This window comes from Cyanistes caeruleus, unplaced genomic scaffold, assembly GCF_971803275.1.
Source record: "Cyanistes caeruleus unplaced genomic scaffold, bCyaCae1.hap1.1 HAP1_SCAFFOLD_65, whole genome shotgun sequence".
In the NCBI taxonomy this organism is placed as follows: domain Eukaryota; kingdom Metazoa; phylum Chordata; class Aves; order Passeriformes; family Paridae; genus Cyanistes; species Cyanistes caeruleus.
Window position 1 is genome coordinate 3,889,449 of NW_028255884.1, and position 19,531 is coordinate 3,908,979.

Consider the following 19,531-nt stretch of genomic DNA (forward strand, 5'->3'; position numbering starts at 1 on the left):
TCTCATCCATCCAGCCAAAGTTTGGGATGGGGAAATCCTGGTTTGGGAGAAAACAAGGAATGAGCACGTTGAGTTTGAAGGTCCCTCTGTCCAAGTCCCTCTCTAGAAGTCACCGGGAATCTGGGGTGTCTTGATTTAAAAGGAAAGGTGTTTACTAAGGAAAGGAGAAGCCTCCATTGAAATTGATAAAAATGTAAGCAACAGCCCTTTCCAAATTATTATAATCTTGATTTCAAAGTGATCCCAGATAAAAATATAGGAATAACAGTTCTTTACTAAAGAAATTAAAATGAAAATGCAGCAGTACAATAGAAAAAACCCACAAAAAAAACAGCACTCTGAAAGAGTCAGAATACAACCTGATACCCTGTTGGTCAGGGTGCTGGTAGCAGTCTGATTAAATAGTGGCTGCAGTCCTCCTGGAGTGACTGATGTGCTTCTGTTGAAGCAATGATCCCATAGAAGATTGTAGCTTACCTCTGAAGTTCCGGTGCTGTAGATGGGTCTGGTCTCTCCTCTGGGAATCCAGTGGACAAAGACTGCCTGTGGTGCTTTGATGCTCTGATTATATCCATGCAGGAATGCTTGGCTCCTCCCCCTGGGTGGAGCATCTCACAATGGGATGATGTCATTTTATCATTCCAGCACTGAGACTCAATGGCCCATTAACAGAAGATATCCCCTTGGAGGAAGGATGGGTGGTGGAAGAGATAAAGAACACTGCCCCACCTGGTTTTAACAGCTGGCCCATTAACAGAAGACATCCCCCAGTTATGAGGGATGGGTGATGAAAGAGATAAAGAAAACTGCTCCTCTAGTTTTTAACAGATGTTGACAGAATACATGCTTTTGGTTGAATCTTGCATTGCAACCCAAGACATGGGGTACATAAAAATTTTACACCACCAAAATGTGGCCCTGAAAATGCCTCCCAGGAGTTCTAGTTCCATCTCTGTTCTCTCCCTTTTGGTGTTCAGGCTTTCACCCCTGTCCCAGCTGCTGGGGGTCACACTTGTACTGTGGGTCCCCTGTCCACTCGGTCCCTGACCTCTTCTTGCTGCTGTGAGTGCCAGGAATTTGAAAACTTCCTCCCATTTCCATCTCCCCACTTAGGGATGCAGGGGGTTTTTGGGGTCCCAGGGTCCCTGCTCCCCTTATTCCCTTCTTGGGGTTGCAGGGGGACCAAGGAGACCCCCCCTGGCCCTCTCTATGCAATTGAGGGTCCCACGAATCATGGTGCTCCTCCTCTCTGGGCTCCCCACTTTGGGGTCCTGGGGGACACAGGGCTCTGCTCCTCCAGGCTGCCTCTGCCAGCAGCTGCCACTGGGAACCCCAAATGTCCCCCTAAAGGACATTTTCTTCTCAGCCTTGGTGTTCTTCATTCTCCAACAATCGCCCCCAAAAACCCAACCCAGGAAGCCCCCAGGATATCTGGGCCGGGCTCCCCCTCCCTGGTCACCTGTGGGATAGGGGGGGTTTTGATCCCATGGATGGGGGGGCTGTGAATTCAGGGAGTGAATCCCAGCTTGACTGGGATATGCTGGACCTGAGATCATACTGGGATAACAAGCACCTAACTGGGATTACTAGGAGTGTCTGGGAATGGCTATGGAGATGCTGAGGGCAGCTGGGATATACTGGGCGTGTCTGTGATCATACTGGGGATGACTGAAAACACACTGGGAACAATGGGAACCATGCTGGGGACAACTGGGAACAACTGGGAGTGACAGGGTCTACACTGGGGGCAGCTGGGCATGACTGCAACCTTGCTGGGAGCAGCTGGGATCATCTGGGAAGCGACTGAGACTATACTGGGGCCAACTGGGTGCAACTGGAATCACGCTGGGAGGAACAGGGAGCAACTGGAACCATCCTGAGGGTAACTGGCATCCTACTGGGATCACAGTGGGAGCAGTTGGGCCATACTGGGCAAGACTGGGACCATACTGGCAGCAACTGGGACTGCACTCAGGGTGACTGGGAGTGGCTGGGAGCAACTGGGATCAGGCTGGAAGCACCTGAGGAGTGATTGAGAGCAACTGGGATAAACTGGGAGAGACTGAAACCACAGTGCAGGTAAATGGGAACAACTGGAACCACACTGGATAATCCTGGGAGCAGCTGTGCCCATGCTGGGGTCATACTGGGATCCTACTGGAACTAGCTGGGATCATACTGGGAGTGAGTGCAAAGGGGCTGGCTGGGACTGGAACTGTGCTGGAGGTGACTGGGAGCAACTGGGCCTATCCTGGGAATGACAGGGAGTCACTCTGGCCATGACTGGAATCATGCTGGAAGGATATGGGAGTGATTGGAACCATACTGGGGGTGGCTGGGTGTAACAGCAAATACTGGAAGTGACTGAGATTGTAGTGGGAGTGACTGGGAGTCACTGGGATGCTTGGTTCCTCCCCCTGGCTGGAGCATCTCACAATGGGATGATGTCATTTTATCAGTCCTGCAGTGAGACTCAATGGCCCATTAACCGAAGATATCTCCCTGCAGGGAGGATGGGTGGTGGAAGAGATAAAGAACACTGCCCCACCTGGTTTTAACAGCTGGCCCATTAACAGAAGATATCCCCCCAGTTATGAGGGATGGGTGATGAAAGAGATAAAGAAAACTGCTCGTCTAGTTTTTAACATGGTGATAGAATACATACTTTTGGTTACATCTTGCATTGCAACCCAAGACATGGGGTCCATAAAAATTGTACACCACCAAAATTTGGCCCTGAAAATGCTTTCCAGAAGTTTTCCATTTCTGTTCTCTCCCTTTTGGTGTTCAGGGTTTCATCCCTGTCCCAGCTGCTGGGGGTCCCGCTTGTACTGTGGGTCCCCTGTCTACTTGGTCCCTGACCTCTTCTGGATGCTGTGAGTGCCAGGAATTTTAAAAGTTCTTCCCATTTCGCTCTCCCCACTTAGGGATGCAGGAAGTTTTTGGGGTCCCAGGGTCCCTGCTCCCCTTAATCCCTTCTTGGGCGTGCAGGGGGACCAAGGAGTCCCCCCTGCCCCTCTCTATTTAATTGATGGTTCCTCGAATCATGGCACTCCCCCTCTCTGGGCTCCCCACTTTGGGGTCCTGGGGGACACAGGGCTCTGCTCCTCCAGGCTGCCTCTGCCAGCAGCTGCCACTGGGAACCCCAAATGTCCCCCTAAAGGACATTTTCTTCTCAGCCTTGGTGTTCTTCATTCTCCAACAATCGCCCCCAAAAACCCAACCCAGGAAGCCCCCAGGATATCTGGGCCGGGCTCCCCCTCCCTGGTCACCTGTGGGATAGGGGGGGTTTTGATCCCATGGATGGGGGGGCTGTGAATTCAGGGAGTGAATCCCAGCTTGACTGGGATATGCTGGACCTGAGATCATACTGGGATAACAAGCACCTAACTGGGATTACTAGGAGTGTCTGGGAATGGCTATGGAGATGCTGAGGGCAGCTGGGATATACTGGGCGTGTCTGTGATCATACTGGGGATGACTGAAAACACACTGGGAACAATGGGAACCATGCTGGGGACAACTGGGAACAACTGGGAGTGACAGGGTCTACACTGGGGGCAGCTGGGCATGACTGCAACCTTGCTGGGAGCAGCTGGGATCATCTGGGAAGCGACTGAGACTATACTGGGGCCAACTGGGTGCAACTGGAATCACGCTGGGAGGAACAGGGAGCAACTGGAACCATCCTGAGGGTAACTGGCATCCTACTGGGATCACAGTGGGAGCAGTTGGGCCATACTGGGCAAGACTGGGACCATACTGGCAGCAACTGGGACTGCACTCAGGGTGACTGGGAGTGGCTGGGAGCAACTGGGATCAGGCTGGAAGCACCTGAGGAGTGATTGAGAGCAACTGGGATAAACTGGGAGAGACTGAAACCACAGTGCAGGTAAATGGGAACAACTGGAACCACACTGGATAATCCTGGGAGCAGCTGTGCCCATGCTGGGGTCATACTGGGATCCTACTGGAACTAGCTGGGATCATACTGGGAGTGAGTGCAAAGGGGCTGGCTGGGACTGGAACTGTGCTGGAGGTGACTGGGAGCAACTGGGCCTATCCTGGGAATGACAGGGAGTCACTCTGGCCATGACTGGAATCATGCTGGAAGGATATGGGAGTGATTGGAACCATACTGGGGGTGGCTGGGTGTAACAGCAAATACTGGAAGTGACTGAGATTGTAGTGGGAGTGACTGGGAGTCACTGGGATGCTTGGTTCCTCCCCCTGGCTGGAGCATCTCACAATGGGATGATGTCATTTTATCAGTCCTGCAGTGAGACTCAATGGCCCATTAACCGAAGATATCTCCCTGCAGGGAGGATGGGTGGTGGAAGAGATAAAGAACACTGCCCCACCTGGTTTTAACAGCTGGCCCATTAACAGAAGATATCCCCCCAGTTATGAGGGATGGGTGATGAAAGAGATAAAGAAAACTGCTCGTCTAGTTTTTAACATGGTGATAGAATACATACTTTTGGTTACATCTTGCATTGCAACCCAAGACATGGGGTCCATAAAAATTGTACACCACCAAAATTTGGCCCTGAAAATGCTTTCCAGAAGTTTTCCATTTCTGTTCTCTCCCTTTTGGTGTTCAGGGTTTCATCCCTGTCCCAGCTGCTGGGGGTCCCGCTTGTACTGTGGGTCCCCTGTCTACTTGGTCCCTGACCTCTTCTGGATGCTGTGAGTGCCAGGAATTTTAAAAGTTCTTCCCATTTCGCTCTCCCCACTTAGGGATGCAGGAAGTTTTTGGGGTCCCAGGGTCCCTGCTCCCCTTAATCCCTTCTTGGGCGTGCAGGGGGACCAAGGAGTCCCCCCTGCCCCTCTCTATTTAATTGATGGTTCCTCGAATCATGGCACTCCCCCTCTCTGGGCTCCCCACTTTGGGGTCCTCAGGGACACAGGGCTCTGCTCCTCCAGGCTGCCTCTGCCAGCAGCTGCCACTGGGAACCCCAAATGTCCCCCTAAAGGACATTTTCTTTTCAGCTTTGGTTTTCTTCATTCTCTAATCATCACCCCCAAAAACCCAACCCAGGGACCCCCCCAGGATATCTGGGCCGGGCTCCCCCTCCCTCGTCACCTGTGGGATGGGGGGGTGATGATCCCACGGCTGGGAGGGGGCTGTGAATTCAGGGAGTGAATCCCAGCTTGACTGGGATATACTGGGCCTGAGATCATACTGGGATAACAAGCACCTAACTGGGATTACTAGGAGTGTCTGGGAATGGCTATGGACATGTTGAGAGCAGCTGGGATATACTGGGAGTGTCTGTGATCATACTGGGGATGACTGAAAACACACTGGGAACAATGGGAACCATGCTGGGGACAACTGGGAACAACTGGGAGTGACAGGGTCTACACTGGGGGCAACTCCAGCTGGGCATGACTGGGACTTTGCAGGGAGCAGCTGGGATCATCTGGGGAGCAACTGGAACTATACTGGGGCCAACTGGGTGCAACTGGAATCACACTGGTAGGAACAGGGAGCAACTGGAACCATCCTGAGGGTAACTGGCATCCTACTGGGATCACAGTGGGAGCAGTTGGGCCATGCTGGGCAAGACTGGGACCATACTGGCAGCAACTGGGACTGCACTCAGCGTGACTGGGAGTGGCTGGGAGCAACTGGGATCAGGCTGGAAACACCTGAGGAGTGATTGAGAGCAACTGGGATAAACTGGGAGAGACTGAAGCCACAGTGCAGGTAAATGGGAACAACTGGAACCATGCTGGATAATTGTGGGAGCAGCTGTGCCCATGCTGGGTCATACTGGGATCCTACTGGAACTAGCTGGGATCATACTGGGAGTGACTGCAAAGGGGCTGGCTGGGACTGGAACCATACTGGAGGTGACTGGGAACAACTGGGCCCATCCTGGGAATGACAGGGAGTCACTCTGGCCATGACTGGCATCATACTGGGAGGGCCTGGGTGTGACTGGAACCATACTAGGGGTGGCTGGGTGCAACAGCTCATACTGGGGGTGACTGAGATTGTAGTGGGAGTGACTGGGATCATTCTGGAAGTGTTTTTCTGTAGATCTTCTGTCTTTCTGGTCTCTTTTTATTCTCCTTCCTATCCTACGTACCTGGAATATTTTTGGATATCTTAATGTTACCCAAAATCTTAAGGGTTAACACTTTTTAGGTTAAATGAGCTAAGTTTGCAAAGTTAAGGCTATGGTAAGAGTTCTTTGTGCAGATGGATGTTGTATTAAACCCTTTGCCATAGTTCCTTGATTGTCTGTATTTCGTCAGTTAAATTTTGTGTCATTTTGACCTCTTAGCTCAGTTGGTCAGAGCATGGTGCCAGTATCACCGAGTTTGTGGGTTCAATCCTTGTGTGGGCCATTATATTAAGAGTTGGACTTGATGGTCCTTGTGGGTCCCTTCCTACCAAGAATATTCTTTGCATCTGTCCATGCTGAGAAGATCTGGTTGTTGTTTCTCCTGTGCACCAAATTCAAGCACAGGAACCTTTGGTTACCACCAGCATTGAAGTGTTCTGGGGTGTTACAGCCCTGCAGGCTCACAGTGGCCTCTTGTTTCCATAAGGCCCCAGAGTGTCCCACTGGTCCCTTGGTTCCATGGGCCCAAGAGTGCCACAACAATCCCCTTGGTTCCACAACTTCCCATGGTGTCACACTGGCCCCTTGGTTCCATAAGGATCTGGAGTGTCACACAGGTTTATGGCATTTGTCCTTGCTGCCCCTCACATCCCACTGCCCCACAAAGAGCCCCGAGCCACCCATGAGGGACAGGCCCTGCCTGGGCCAGGCCTGGCCTCAGGGCTTGGCCTTTCTGCTTCCTCCAACCCAGCCAGGGCTGGCTCAGCATTGCAGTTCCCTGCTCAGAGCCTTTGGCTCTCGGCAATCCTGGCCTCCAGGATCTGCTCTCACCAGTCCCTGGGGAGCCTTTGGCAGTCCCTGCCCTCAGTGGGGCCAATTGATGCTCCAAGGGACTTGGAGTTTTGCTTCTGACTCCTTGAGCAGCTTCTTCAGCCTGAAGGAAGGACAAAGGAGGATCAGGGAAAGGAGAAGGAAGCATGAGGTCAAGCACTCCCTGAATTCACAGCCCCCCCCACCTCTGGGGTCATCACCCCCATGCCACAGGTGACCGGGGAGGGGGAGCTCAGCCCAGATATCCTGGGGGGGTCCTTCTTGTGTTGTGCTTTTTGGGTGGGGATGTTTGGAGAATGAAGAACTTCAAAGCTGAGTGGAAAGTGCCCCTTGGAGGGATACTGGCGGGTCCCAGCATCCCTAAGTGGGGAGATGGAAACAGGGGGAACTTTTTTGATTCCTGGCACGCCCAGCAGCCTGAAGAGCTCAAGGACTGAGCAGACAGGGGACCCAAAGTACAAGTATGACCCCCGGCAGCTGGGACAAAGAGGAACCCCTAAACACCAAAGGAGTGAGACCAGAGATGAGGAAATCCTGGAAGGCATTTTCAGGGCTGAATCTTGGTGTTTGGGGGGTTCATATGGACTCCATGTCTTGGGTTGCAATGCAAGATGTAACCAAAAGTATGTATTCTATCACCATCTGTTAAAACCTGGTACAGCAATTTTCATTATCTTCTCCATGACCCATCCCTCATAACTGGGGGATATCTTCTGTTAATGGGCCAGCTGTTAAAACCAGGTGGGGCAGTGTTCTTTATCTCTTCCACCACCCATCCTTCCTCCAGGGGGATATCTTCTGTTAATGGGCCATTGAGTCTCACTGCAGGACTGATAAAATGACATCATCCCATTGTGAGATGCTCCACCCAGGGGGAGGAGCCAAGCATTCCTGACTGGATATAATCTGGGAATCAGAACACCACAGGCAGTCTTTGTCCACTGGATTCCCAGAGGAGAGACCAGACCCATCTACAGCACCAGAACTTCTGAGGTAAGCTACAATCTTCTATGGGATCATTGCTTCAACAGAACCACATCAGTCACTCCAGGAGGACTGCAGCCACCATTTATTCAGACTGCTACCAGCACTCTGACCAACAGGGTGTCAGGTTGTATTCTGACTCTGTTGGTGGGTTGTTTATTTGTTGGGTTTTTTTTTTTGTTCTGCTGCATTTTCATTTTCCTTTCTGTAGTAAAGAACTATTATTCCTGTTCCCAGATCATTACCTGAGAACACTTTGATTTCAAGATTATAATAATTCGGAGGGGATGGGATGTTTACATTTTTATCAATTTAAATGGAGGTTTCTGCTTTCCTTAGCAAACACCTTTCCTTTCAAACCAAGGCACCGCAGATGCCCCGATGATTTCTAAATATGGACTTGGTAAGAAGTACCATCAGAGTCCATGTGCTCATTCCTTGTTTTCTCCTAAACCAGGATTTTCCAATCCCAAACCTTGGCTGGATGGAGAAGCAGGCTGTGAGGAAGAGGAAGATGCTCCAGGACACCCAGGCAGGTGAGGAGGAAGTCAGTGCCCCTTTCCCCCTCTCTCCTGCTCCATCTCCCAGCCCAGCATGGCCCCCGGCTGCAGGACAACCCCGCTGCCGACGCCGTCCTGCCGGGGACGCACTGGGGGGATCTCCTTCCCCTTCCCTCTGGCACGGAGGCAAATCCCATCCTCTCCTTGTCCTTCCTCCCCCAGACAAGGAGCTGAGGATGGAGACCAGGGAGGACAAATCCCCACGGCAGAACCTCATGGACAAGGCTGTTTTGCACGGCTCCACAGCGCAGGAGTCAAGCATGGACGAAAATCCCCAGAGATCCCGCAGGAGGAGGGGCTCCAAACCCAGCCCAGGGTGCTCTGAGGAGGAAAGACCCACCCTGTGCCAGGAAGGCGGCCGGAGATCCAGCCGGGGCTCTGAGCTGGTGGTCCATGAGCAGCTTCAGGATGGGGAGAAGCGCTACAAGTGCTTGGAGTGTGGGAAGAGCTTCAGCCAGAGCAACAGCCTGATCTGCCACCAGATGATCCACACTGGGGAATGGGCCTACGAGTGTGGGGAATGTGGGAAGGGCTTCAGCTGGAGCTCCCAACTCATCATCCACCAGCGCATCCACACTGGGGAGAGGCCCTATGAGTGTCCCGAGTGTGGGAAGAGGTTTCAGACCAGCTCCAATCTCCTCCAGCACCAGCAGATTCACACGGATGAGAGGCTCTTCCGCTGCCTTGACTGTGGGGAGCGCTTCAAGCGAAACTGCGACCTCATTACCCACCGGCGCATCCACACTGGGGAGAGGCCCTACAAGTGTCCCCAGTGTGGGAAGAGCTTCACCCAGAGCTCTCACTTGACCAGACACCAACGGAGGCACCAGTAAGGGAAGCCCTGCGAGTGCCCCAAGTGCAGGAAGAGCTTTGTGCACTGCTCCAGCTTCATCCCACATTGGAGGATCCATGCTGGGAAGAGACCTGGTGATCCATGTTCCTTGGGATCCATGCTGGGAAGACACCTGTACCTTTTCCTGCTCATGGCAATGACATAATGTGAGATCAAAGAACATGAGAGTCTGACCATGTCCCTGTCATTATATTCAATCCCATCTCAGGTCATTGCCAGGGGCCGGAAAAGGACTCCCTCTCTCTCACCAGAGGAGAAGAGTGTCCTTTCTTGGCAGGAGGAAATACATGGCCAGGAAGAGCCAATAGGTTGTTTATTAGTTTTCCCTGTAAATAATTTGTCTTATCCCTTCTGTTATCAAAATTATTTCTGTTCATGTTAATTCCTCATCTCATGGCTGTTCTCAATAAATTGTTCTTATCCCAGCCTGGGATCTTTGCCTTTTGTGCTTTCCGTGGAAGGTGGGAGGGAAGCGAGCAGCAGCGCGGTTTCAGCAGGAGCAGGAAGTTGGGGAATGCCATTCCTGAAGCCCAGCCCATGGAAACCGAGCATCCCAGCTGGTGCCAGGCCTGGTTGCCATGGCAGCAGCCTTGGGAGCGGGTCCCTGGCTGGGGGCTGCGGGAACCTCTTCCCTCTGGTGCCCAGGGACAGGAGTGGAGGGAGCGGCTGGAGCTGAGGCGGGCAGGTTTAGGCTGGATGTGAGGAAAAGGTTTTTCCCGCGAGGCTGCTGGGGCACTGAACAGGCTCCCCAGGGAAGGCTCCCAGCTCCAGGGCTGGCTGAGCTCCAGCAGCGTTTGGCCAGCGCTGCCAGGCCCAGGCTGGGATTGTTGGGGTGTCCTGTGCAGGGCCAGCAGTTGGACTGGAGGATCCCCATGGCTCCCTCCCAACTCAGCCAATTCTGTGGCTCTGGGATCCCATGAGCCTGGGGATGGGACTGCAAATGGTTGCCATGGCAACGGGCTCTGGCTCCAGGCCTGAGCTGGTGTCCATGGCAACCACCCCTGGCATGGGGTCTCCATGGAGCTGCCAAGGGACTGACCATAGCAACAGGGGGCCGGTGACGGTTGCCTACCAAGGATCACATTTGTTACAGGCCCGCAGAAGGGCTCCACGGTGACATCCCTGGAGTCCCCAGGCTGCCAAAGAGCCGGGATGTCACAGACACTCCCAGGGCTTCCTGTCACGGGCAGAGTGGGAGCTGCAGGCAAAAGCTTTATTTCTTTATTGGAGAAACTCCTGCTGTGTCATGAGGTGGAGAAATGACACTCAACAGCCACCAGGGATCCTCAAACACCTTCAGGCTGCCTAGACTTTGAAATTCTTTCTATGAGAGGAGACTGGGAGCAGCTGGATCCAGTCCCAGCCCCAGAGTTTGTCAAAGGCTTATGTGTAAAGACTGGACAGGTGGAATTGAACCGTAATGCAATTTTCCCCACAGGATTAACAATGGAATATCAGATGTATTTATACAAATGCCACTGTGACTGATTCTGGCATGATTAGACAGATTTATTTACACCACAGACTAAATAAAGAAAAAGAGTTATTTTCTACAGTGCTCTAGGGAGCAATTTTGAGGTGAACAGGGCTTTGCTGGAGTTGTTTGAGCCCATTCCAGGCACAGCCTCCTGCTCCAGCAGGAACTGCCTTTCCTGTGCCATGGCCAGGGCAGATCCTGCTGCAGGAAAAGCCCCAGGCCAGCCCCAAGCCAGGGAAGGGCTCGGGCACAAGTGCAGAGTGCCGTGCTGGGAGCTGTGCCAGGGACAGCCTGAGGCACCAAAGGCACCTTGGCAGCAGCAGCTGCTTCCAGGCCATGGCCAGAAGGCTCCCTTGGCACCCCGGCCTGGTGGCCAGCACTGCAGAGCTGCTGCTTCAGGGCTCATTTCTGGCTGGGCTCTGAAAAGCCACTGCTGCTCCAGGAGCCTGACTGGGAAGCAATTGGCCCCAGCACCTTGGGGACAAGATAATAATGAAACAACTCTTCATGGCAGCAGAGACAAGGCAGGGGCAGAGGAAAGGGGAGAGCCAGGCCCAGGGGACATGGCTGCAATGGTGATAGCTGTGAGGTCAGTGACACTGCAGCAGCCTGGCTGGCCCTCAGCAGACATTCTGGCCAGGAGGGTTGTGAGGGCACCCAGCACATCAGAGAACCCACACAACAGCAATTCCATCCTTGGGGAGGGGCTTTCACTGTGTCAGGTTGCACAGAGCTCCTGCTCTGGGAGCATTCCTGGGATGGGGCATCCATTTCTCTGGAAAAGCAGTTGCAGTTTTGTGCCACTCTCATTGTAAAATATTTCCTCCTTCTAACAAATCCAAATCCACTTTTAGTCACTTTAAACATATTGATCCTTTTTCTGTCACTGCAAGATTTGGTAGAAAATAACTTTGACCAGTGTTTCCATTTTCACAGACCATGGAGAGTGACCAAAAATCTCCCAGGATGGGGTTTGGAGGCCTCATCACGTAAGCAGCAGGTAGAGGTTGAGGGCCCTGGGCTGTGCAGCTGCAAGGTCCTGCCAGAGGCAACTTGTGCAGCCCTTTGGCCATGGCTGCTGGCCCTGGGCCTGAGGCCAGCAGGGGACAAGTGACCCTGGCAGCCCTGGGGCCTCATTGCCTCCTTGTCCCTGCTCAGCAGCCTGGCAGGGGCCGCCCCATGGTGCTGCCCTTGGCATTGCACATCCCCACATGCCAGTGGCCCGGGAAGAGCCCTGAGCAATGAGGGAGGGACAGCATCTGCCTTGCCAGGGGCTGGGGCTCAGCCCTTGGCCCTTGGCATTCCTGAAACACATCCAGCTTTGCTCAGCACCACAGACACCTTTCCCTTGCTTGTCCCCAGCTGCCATCAGGGCCTCCAGTCTTCTGCTCTACCTGGAACCTGGGGACGCTTTCTCACTCGTGTCTCTCATTTCAACTACAAGAAACTTCAGTGTTTCCATCTGACTTGGAGCTCTTGAGGAGTTTCTGGAGCACACTCTGAGGGACTGAGTGTGATGCCAAGAGCCCCAAAGGCCCGAGAGGGTGATGAAAGTGCTGGTGCTGTGTCTGTGCTGCTGAGCTGGGCCGGGCTCCTGGCCCAGAGGCAGCTCCTGGCAAGGGCAGCGCTGCAGAGAGACAGCTCTGGCCAGGAGCAGCTCCTGAGCACAGCCCAGCAGGGCTGGGGCCCTGCCAGGGCAGCTCAGGGACACAGAGAGCAGGCCCAGACAGAGCTGCCAGGGGCTCAGCACTGGCAGGGGCTGTGGGATGTGCCAGAGGGGGCTGTGTCCCAGCAGCACCTCTGTGGCTGTGTCCTGGAGCCCCAGAGCAGCTGTGATGTCAGAAAGGGGCTGTGTGACAGCTCCGAGTGGGCTGTGTGAGGTCACAGATGGGGCTGGGACATGACAGAGTTTGTTGTGTGAGGTCACTGAGCAGCTACAGCGTCATAGAGGGGATTCTGTGACATCACAGTGCAGGGTGTGACATCACTGTGTGGCTGCATGACTTCACAGAGTGAGTTGTGTGATATCACTGAGTAGCATGTGACATCAGAGAAGACTATGACATCAGAGGTTAGATAGATGACATCACAGAGAGGGTTGTGACATCACTGAGCAGACTGTGACACCACATGGTGGTGATATGAAATCCTAAAGTGGGCAGTGACATCATAGAAGAGCCATGTGACGTCTCAGGACAGGTTGTATGACATCACAGTGCTGACTGTGACATCACAGAGTGAACAATGACATCAAATGTGGCTGTGTGATATCACAGAACGCTATGTGACATCACAAGGTGGTTTTGTGGCATATAGGAAGAGATGTGACATCACAGAATGGTGGTGTGACATCCCAGGGCAGGTTGTGTGACACCACTGAGTGCGATGTGACATCCCAGGTGGCTGTGTGACATCTCGAGGTCACTGGGGAGGTCACTCTGCCCCAACCTCCCTCACAGTTCCCCCCAGAGAAGTCCAACGCTGCCCTTGCAGCAGCCTGTCTGCACAGAAACACTTCCAGGGCTCTCTGCATTTCCCTTCCCTCACTCTTGCCTCACTCACACACCTCCCAACAACCCACTTGGTGCTTTCAGCTGCAAGGAGTTCAAAGCTTGTCTGTCCTTCAGCAGCTGCTCTAATTCTGCCTTCAGCCAACTCTGGGGTTGTGTTTATTGTAGAACTCCCTGTGTGTCTGAAACATTCCTTGTGTGGTTCTGCCTTGGGGAAGGGGAACCTCCTTGGTGGCACCTTGGCCTTGGCACACACTTGAGGAGGGTGTCTGTTTTCCATGGGGAAACTCAGCAGTTTTAGATTGCTAAAATCAAAGAAGGAAAACCCCTCTTTGCCTGAGTGCAGCCAGTTCTGTGAGCAAAGCAGGTCCCAGGGGAGTGAGGAGAGACAGGATGGGGCTGGGGAATGTGGAGCAAGGTTGTCCCCACTGGGTCAGACCTCAAGGCACAGCTTCTCTGACCTGGCCAGACCTCCTTAGGAGAGACCCTGGATCAATATCCATCACTGAATGCTGCAATCACCTCTGCTCTAAAGAGAACAGGAATAAAAGACACCCTTTAAAATAGGAATACATATTTCTTAGAAGCTGTTTGAACTATTTCTCCATAACTATTGTAGGAAACTTTCCTAAGAACTGCACCAGACCAGAGGGAAATCAAGGCACAGCCATGGTTTGTTAGGATTTGCTTGATCCTAATGAGCCCCGTGGTGCATTTGGAGCTGAGCCCTTGAACCTCAGGGCCTGAGAGGAGATTGCACAAACCTTTCCAGGAGTCCAAGTCAGAGGAAAAATCCAAAGTGTCTCCAAATATTAATGGGTCCCACTGAGGTCCATCCCCAACACAGGCTCCTCATGGACTCCTTGGAGGAGAGAACTGGGGGTCAGGATTGCACAAAAACCTCCCAGAGACTCAGTGTGGGAAGGAAAATCCAAAGTAGCTGGAAAAGCCCTGAGTATCTCAAAGTATTGATGAGCCCCACTGAGTGTCAATGCAAAGCTCCCAAGGGACTCGTTAAAGCAGATAATTGGGGCCAGGATTGCACAAACTTCTCAGAGACTCAGTGTGGGAAGGAAAAAGGAAAGTGCCTTAAGAACCTGAAGTACCTTGAAGCATTAATGAGCCCCACTGAGTGTTGTTACTGACAAAGCCTCTCAAGGGACTAATTACAGCAGATAATTGGAGGCCAGGATTGCAGAAAGCTCTCAGAGACTCCAAGGCAAAAGCCAAAGTCCTTTGAAAAAGCTGCAGTCCCTGGGAGCATGAAGGAGCCCCCAGGGCCATTCCTGAGCAAGGCTCCCCAGGGACTCCTTCCAGCAGATCCCTGAGGCCACTGGCATGTGGGCTAGGGGGGATGCTGAGGGCAGGCCAAGGGGGTGACAGTGGCCAGCCTTGCTGGGGCTGTGCCAGGAGGCCCCAGGGCCTCAGGACAAGGTGTCTCCTCACAGCCCTTGCTGGCACAGCATTGGCTGCTGTGGCCCAGGGCACCAAGCCTTGGCTTCTCTTTGTCCCCAGCTGTCATCAGTGCCTCCAGTTCTCTGCTCTGCCTGGGGCCTGGGGACACTTTCTCAGTCACATCCCTCAGTGGGACCCATTAAAAGTGAAAGAAACTTTGGAGTTCAATTCTGACTTGGAGTTCTTGAGAGGTTTCTTCCCCTCCCTGTCAGGGACTGATGTTCAGGGCCTCAGCACAAAGCCCCAAGAGGCTCATTAAAGTCCTGCTGCTGTGTCTGTGCTGCTGAGCTGGGCCGGGCTCCTGGCACAGAGGCAGCTTCTGGAAACCAAGAGAGCTTCAAAAGCACATTTCTCTTGCTGAGCAGCTCTTCTGCCAGCCCAGCAGGGCTGGGGCACTGCCTGCAGCCACCCTGGGCACAGCCCAGAGGCACAGAGAGCTTCAATCAGTCAGGGCTGGGAAGGGGCTGAGAAGTGCCTGGGGCAGAATCCCTGCCAGCCCTTGACACAGGAAGCCTCTGGCTGCAGGACAATGCAGCTGCAGCTCCTGGAGGCATCTCCTCAAGCTGGAACATGCCAGTGCCTACAGACTCTGTGAGTACAGCTCTGAGTATTTCTGGTGGAGGGGAGGTGAATGCTCCTGAAGCTCTGACATGCTGAGTGTTTCTGATCTGTCACGGAATATTTCCAAGACAAGGATTTTGATAAAAATGAGGAAATTTCCTAAGACTTTATATTCAGTTTCCTACTATTTCAGAATGGCAGGGAGGAGGAGGATAAATATTAAATCATTTTATAATAATTTATTATTATTGTTTCTTTTTATTTCTTAATTTTAAAATATTAAAGGTATTCTGAATTATAAAGGTAATACAAATTTTGACAAGTCCCTGAGACAGTTTTAGTGATCAGTAGGTTCACAGGAGATTGCTAATGTGCTTTCAGCCACTCTGCCCATGGACTGCACCAAGTAAATTATACAAGGAGCACAGCAAGTCAGGGGCTGCATAAAAGGGAAGTTTGTGCTTTTTTAATCTAGTGCTCTGGGTTGCCTGGATGGGAAATTGCACATTGATATTCAGCTCTCATTTCATTTCTCTATTCAACCTCTTGTGACAGGTTGCAATAAATTAAAAAAAGAAAATTCTCAGATCTTAACCAGGCACTGACAGAAATCAGCACAGGGTCCCTCACAGGCAGCATCAGTGTCCTTTTCCAGCCTCCTCAGGGTTGCTCTGCCATTGCCATCAGAGCCTGCAGAGCCAGAGCTGCCCCTGGGCAGTGCCCTGAGCTGGGAGGGCTCTGCAGGGCAGAACTGAGCCCCCAGGGCTGGGCTGGGCTGGGCTGGGGCCGTGCTGGCAGGGTCCAGCCCTGGGCACAGGGCAGCAGCTGCTGGCAGGGACAGCTCCAGGCAGCAGAGCCCTGGGCAGGCAGTGGGGGGAAAGTGCCACCAAGCTGTGCTGGGATGTTTAAAGTCTTTTCCCAACCTAACTATTCCATGATTACTTTTATACAGATCCCCATGCCAAGACACAGCAAATGTCTCAATGCAAATGCCTGAGGGTGATTGTCCTGCACTGGTGCTGCCTGGCAGGGGCTGGGCAGGGCTGGGCAAGGAAAGGCTTTTCCTCAGGGCCTGGCTCTCTCTCCTTGCATTGCCCAGGTGCTCCTGGCATTGCTGACAGCTCTCTGGGAATGGCAGCTCCAGCTGCAGGGCAGGCCCAGCCCTTGGGCTCCTCCTGTGCAGGCTGGGCACAGCAATGGGATGTCCCAGCTCCCTCTGCCCCAGGAGCTCTGGGCAGGGCAGGCTGGGAGGCTGGGAATGACCCGACTCTCCTCCAGCAGTGCCATGGACAGGACCCTTGGTGTGTCCTTGGGATGCCACCCAAGCTGTCAGCTGTCTCCAGGGGACACTGAGGACAGAAGTGTCCTTGGCCAGGAGTGGGGCTGAGACTCTGAGAAAGGCTGAACCAGTTTGCTCTGCTGTGTGTCCCTCTGCTCTCAGCTGTGTCAGGCTGATTTTCAGGGAAACACAGTGCCTGCCCTCGATCTTAGAAAGGGCAGCTGGGGACAGATGGAGTGACAGAGCAGCTCCCTGCACCCTCCACTGAGTTACAGCCAATGCTCCTGCATTGCACATTTCTCTCTGATCTCTCTGGGCACAGCAGGAAACCCTCTCAAACTGCCTTTGGCCATCACCATTCCTGACCCCTGGGACAGGAGATGCAGCCAGGCTCCTCTGCCTCAGGAGCAGTTTGGGATGATGCAGTCCAACCCCAGGACTGGCCCCTGTCCCCGTTCCCATGACCCCACTGCTGCAGAGCAGATCTGACTACTTGGTGTCCATGGGCAGAGCCCCTGCTCATCACAGCAACAAGGCCAGATCCCAGCAGAGCTCCAGGCACGGGGCTGAAGGAAGGGCTCTGAGAAAAGGAAAATTGGGTGGCACAGAGCAGCAGGAGCCGGGCTGGGAGAAAGGACTTGGACATTGCTCAGTAAAGTCTCCCCTGACTTGTCACTTTCTCCTCTTTCAACAGCACTCCATGGCCAGAGTGAAGAAATGTCCAACAGCAGCTCCAGCAGCCACTTCCTCCTGCTGGCATTGGCAGACACGCGGCAGCTGCAGCTCCTGCACTTCTGCCTCTTCCTGGGCATCTCCCTGGCTGCCCTCCTGGGCAACGGCCTCATCATCAGCGCCGTAGCCTGCAGCCACCACCTGCACAGCCCCATGTTCTTCTTCCTGCTCAACCTGGCCCTCACTGACCTGGGCTCCATCTGCACCACTGTGCCCAAAGCCATGCACAATTCCCTCTGGGACACCAGGCACATCTCCTATGCAGGATGCGCAGTCCAACTATTTTTTTTTTTGTTTTTCGTCTCAGCAGAGTTTTATCTCCTGACCATCATGTGCTACGACCGCTACGTGTCCATCTGCAAACCCCTGCACTACGGGACCCTCCTGGGCAGCAGAGCTTGTGCCCACATGGCAGCAGCTGCCTGGGCCAGTGCCTTTCTCACTGCTCTGCTGCACACAGCCAGTACATTTTCCCTGCCCCTGTGCCAGGGCAATGCCCTGGGCCAGTTCTTCTGTGAAATCCCACAGATCCTCAAGCTCTCCTGCTCCAATTCCTACACTAGAGAACTTGGGCTCATTGCAGTCAGTGCCTGTGTGGTACTTGGCTGTTTTGTGTTCATTGTTTTCTCCTATGTGCAGATCTTCAGGGCTGTGCTGAGGATCCCCTCTGAGCAGGGACGGCACAAAGCCTTTTCCACCTGCCTCCCTCACCTGGCTGTGCTCTCCCTGTTTATCAGCACTCTCCTGTTTGCTCACCTGAAGCCCCCCTCCATCTCCTCCCCATCCCTGGATCTGGCAGTGTCAGTTCTGTACTCAGTGGTGCCTCCAGTCCTGAACCCCCTCATCTACAGCCTGAGGAACCAGGAGCTCAAGGCTGCAGTGTGGAGAATGATCACTGGATCATTTCAGGAACATTAAACTGCTGGCCAATTCCTGCAAATAACTTGTAATAAAACTTATCTTTGATACTTCTTGGTGGTTTCATTTAGGAGGTTCATTTACTTAGTTTTGTGTTTTAAAATTGTCTTCAATAAAATGTCATTGTTTTGTGCCATTTCTCATTTTGTTTCTCTCCACCTTCCCTGAGGCCACAGACTGTGTCAATGAGGGGCTGTGCTCTTGGTGGCTTTAAATGAACGAAAGGATCTCCCAGCAAAGTTTTCTCCAGAGATTCCCCTTTTGTTCCCTTCTCTGGAGCTGCAGCAGCAGTGTCTGTGTGCAGAGCTGGGGGCAGATCAGTGCTGGCACAGCAGCTGTGGCCAGGAGCAGCAGCACTTGGTGTTGCCAGTGCTGCTCCCGTGCCACTGCCCCGCTGCCCTCCTGGCCCTGGTGTTTCTGCAGGGCCTGAGTGCTCTCGGGGCCGGGCACAGCCCTGGGGGTGGCAGTGCCGGGGCTGCAGCAGGGACAGGCCATGGGCACTGCTGGGGCAGCGCTGACGCCTCAGGGCAGGGCCTGGGGGCTCCAGGCTCCTTGCCCAGGCTCTCTCAAGAACACGGCCAGGCCAAAGCTCAGCACAGAAAACCCCCGTGAGCAGCCCCAGGATGGCCGTGGGCAGGCTGGGGGCAAACAGCATGGCTGGGGCTCTGCAAGGTCCCTGGGGGAGATGGGAAGGAGCAGCAGAGCAGGGGCTGATCCATCCCCACTGCGCTGGACACCCCAGGGCAGCGTCCCAGAGCGTCCTCATGGAGCTGCCAACAACATCCCCCCTGTGCAGCCCTGGCCTCTCCCCCAGCTCAGAGAGGTGCTGCATCCTTGCAGGCACATGTCATGAATAAAATCTCTCAAGAAATCCACCCCAGATCAAATACTGTGTTTAGTTAGGTACAGTTAATGTTCTTATCCCATTTGTGAACCTTGTACCCCTTGTTTGCTCTGATGGTTATTAGTAATGTTAATTACTTACCACTTTTTGAAGTGTTTTAAAGGTTCTTATGAGACATTCCTGTACCCTTTCCCCTTACTTCCCTGCTACCTTGTAACAGAGCTGCTCCCATGGGGGCTAAATCCAACTAACAAAAGCAACCCATTAGAAAGGTGTGCCACAGAACGAGGCAACTCCCATGGTCACTGCCACACTAGAACAAAGAAACTCCCAGGAAGCTGTGTAACCGAGTAAAATGCAAACTAAGGCATGCAGGACACCAAAACAATGAGCTAACAGAAGAATAAAAGGACAAGGAAACATATTTGAGCAAGCTATGATGCAAGATCA

The 19,531-nt window shown here is 53.2% G+C and overlaps 2 protein-coding genes across 2 annotated transcripts in view; both read left to right on the top strand.

Moving 5' to 3' along the window:
- Positions 1-9,613, top strand: part of LOC111944753 (uncharacterized) — a 245,903-nt gene extending 236,290 nt beyond the window's left edge. The window contains 2 exon segments of the mRNA XM_086872437.1: positions 8,807-9,326; positions 9,583-9,613. Coding sequence (XP_086728563.1) covers positions 8,807-9,326; positions 9,583-9,613 — 551 coding nt within the window.
- Positions 9,614-14,516: 4,903 nt separating this feature from the next.
- Positions 14,517-18,371, top strand: LOC147647220 (olfactory receptor 14J1-like). Its single transcript, XM_086872606.1, has 2 exons — positions 14,517-15,338; positions 17,282-18,371. The coding sequence occupies exon 2, from the start codon at positions 17,305-17,307 to the stop codon at positions 18,235-18,237; it is 933 nt and encodes a 310-aa protein (XP_086728732.1). The 5' UTR covers positions 14,517-15,338; positions 17,282-17,304; the 3' UTR covers positions 18,238-18,371.
- Positions 18,372-19,531: the final 1,160 nt, after the last annotated feature.

Excerpts from the sequence above, each read along its gene's own strand:
- LOC147647220 (XM_086872606.1), top strand. The coding sequence starts at position 17,305 with ATGTCCAACAGCAGCTCCAGCAGCCACTTCCTCCTGCTGGCATTGGCA.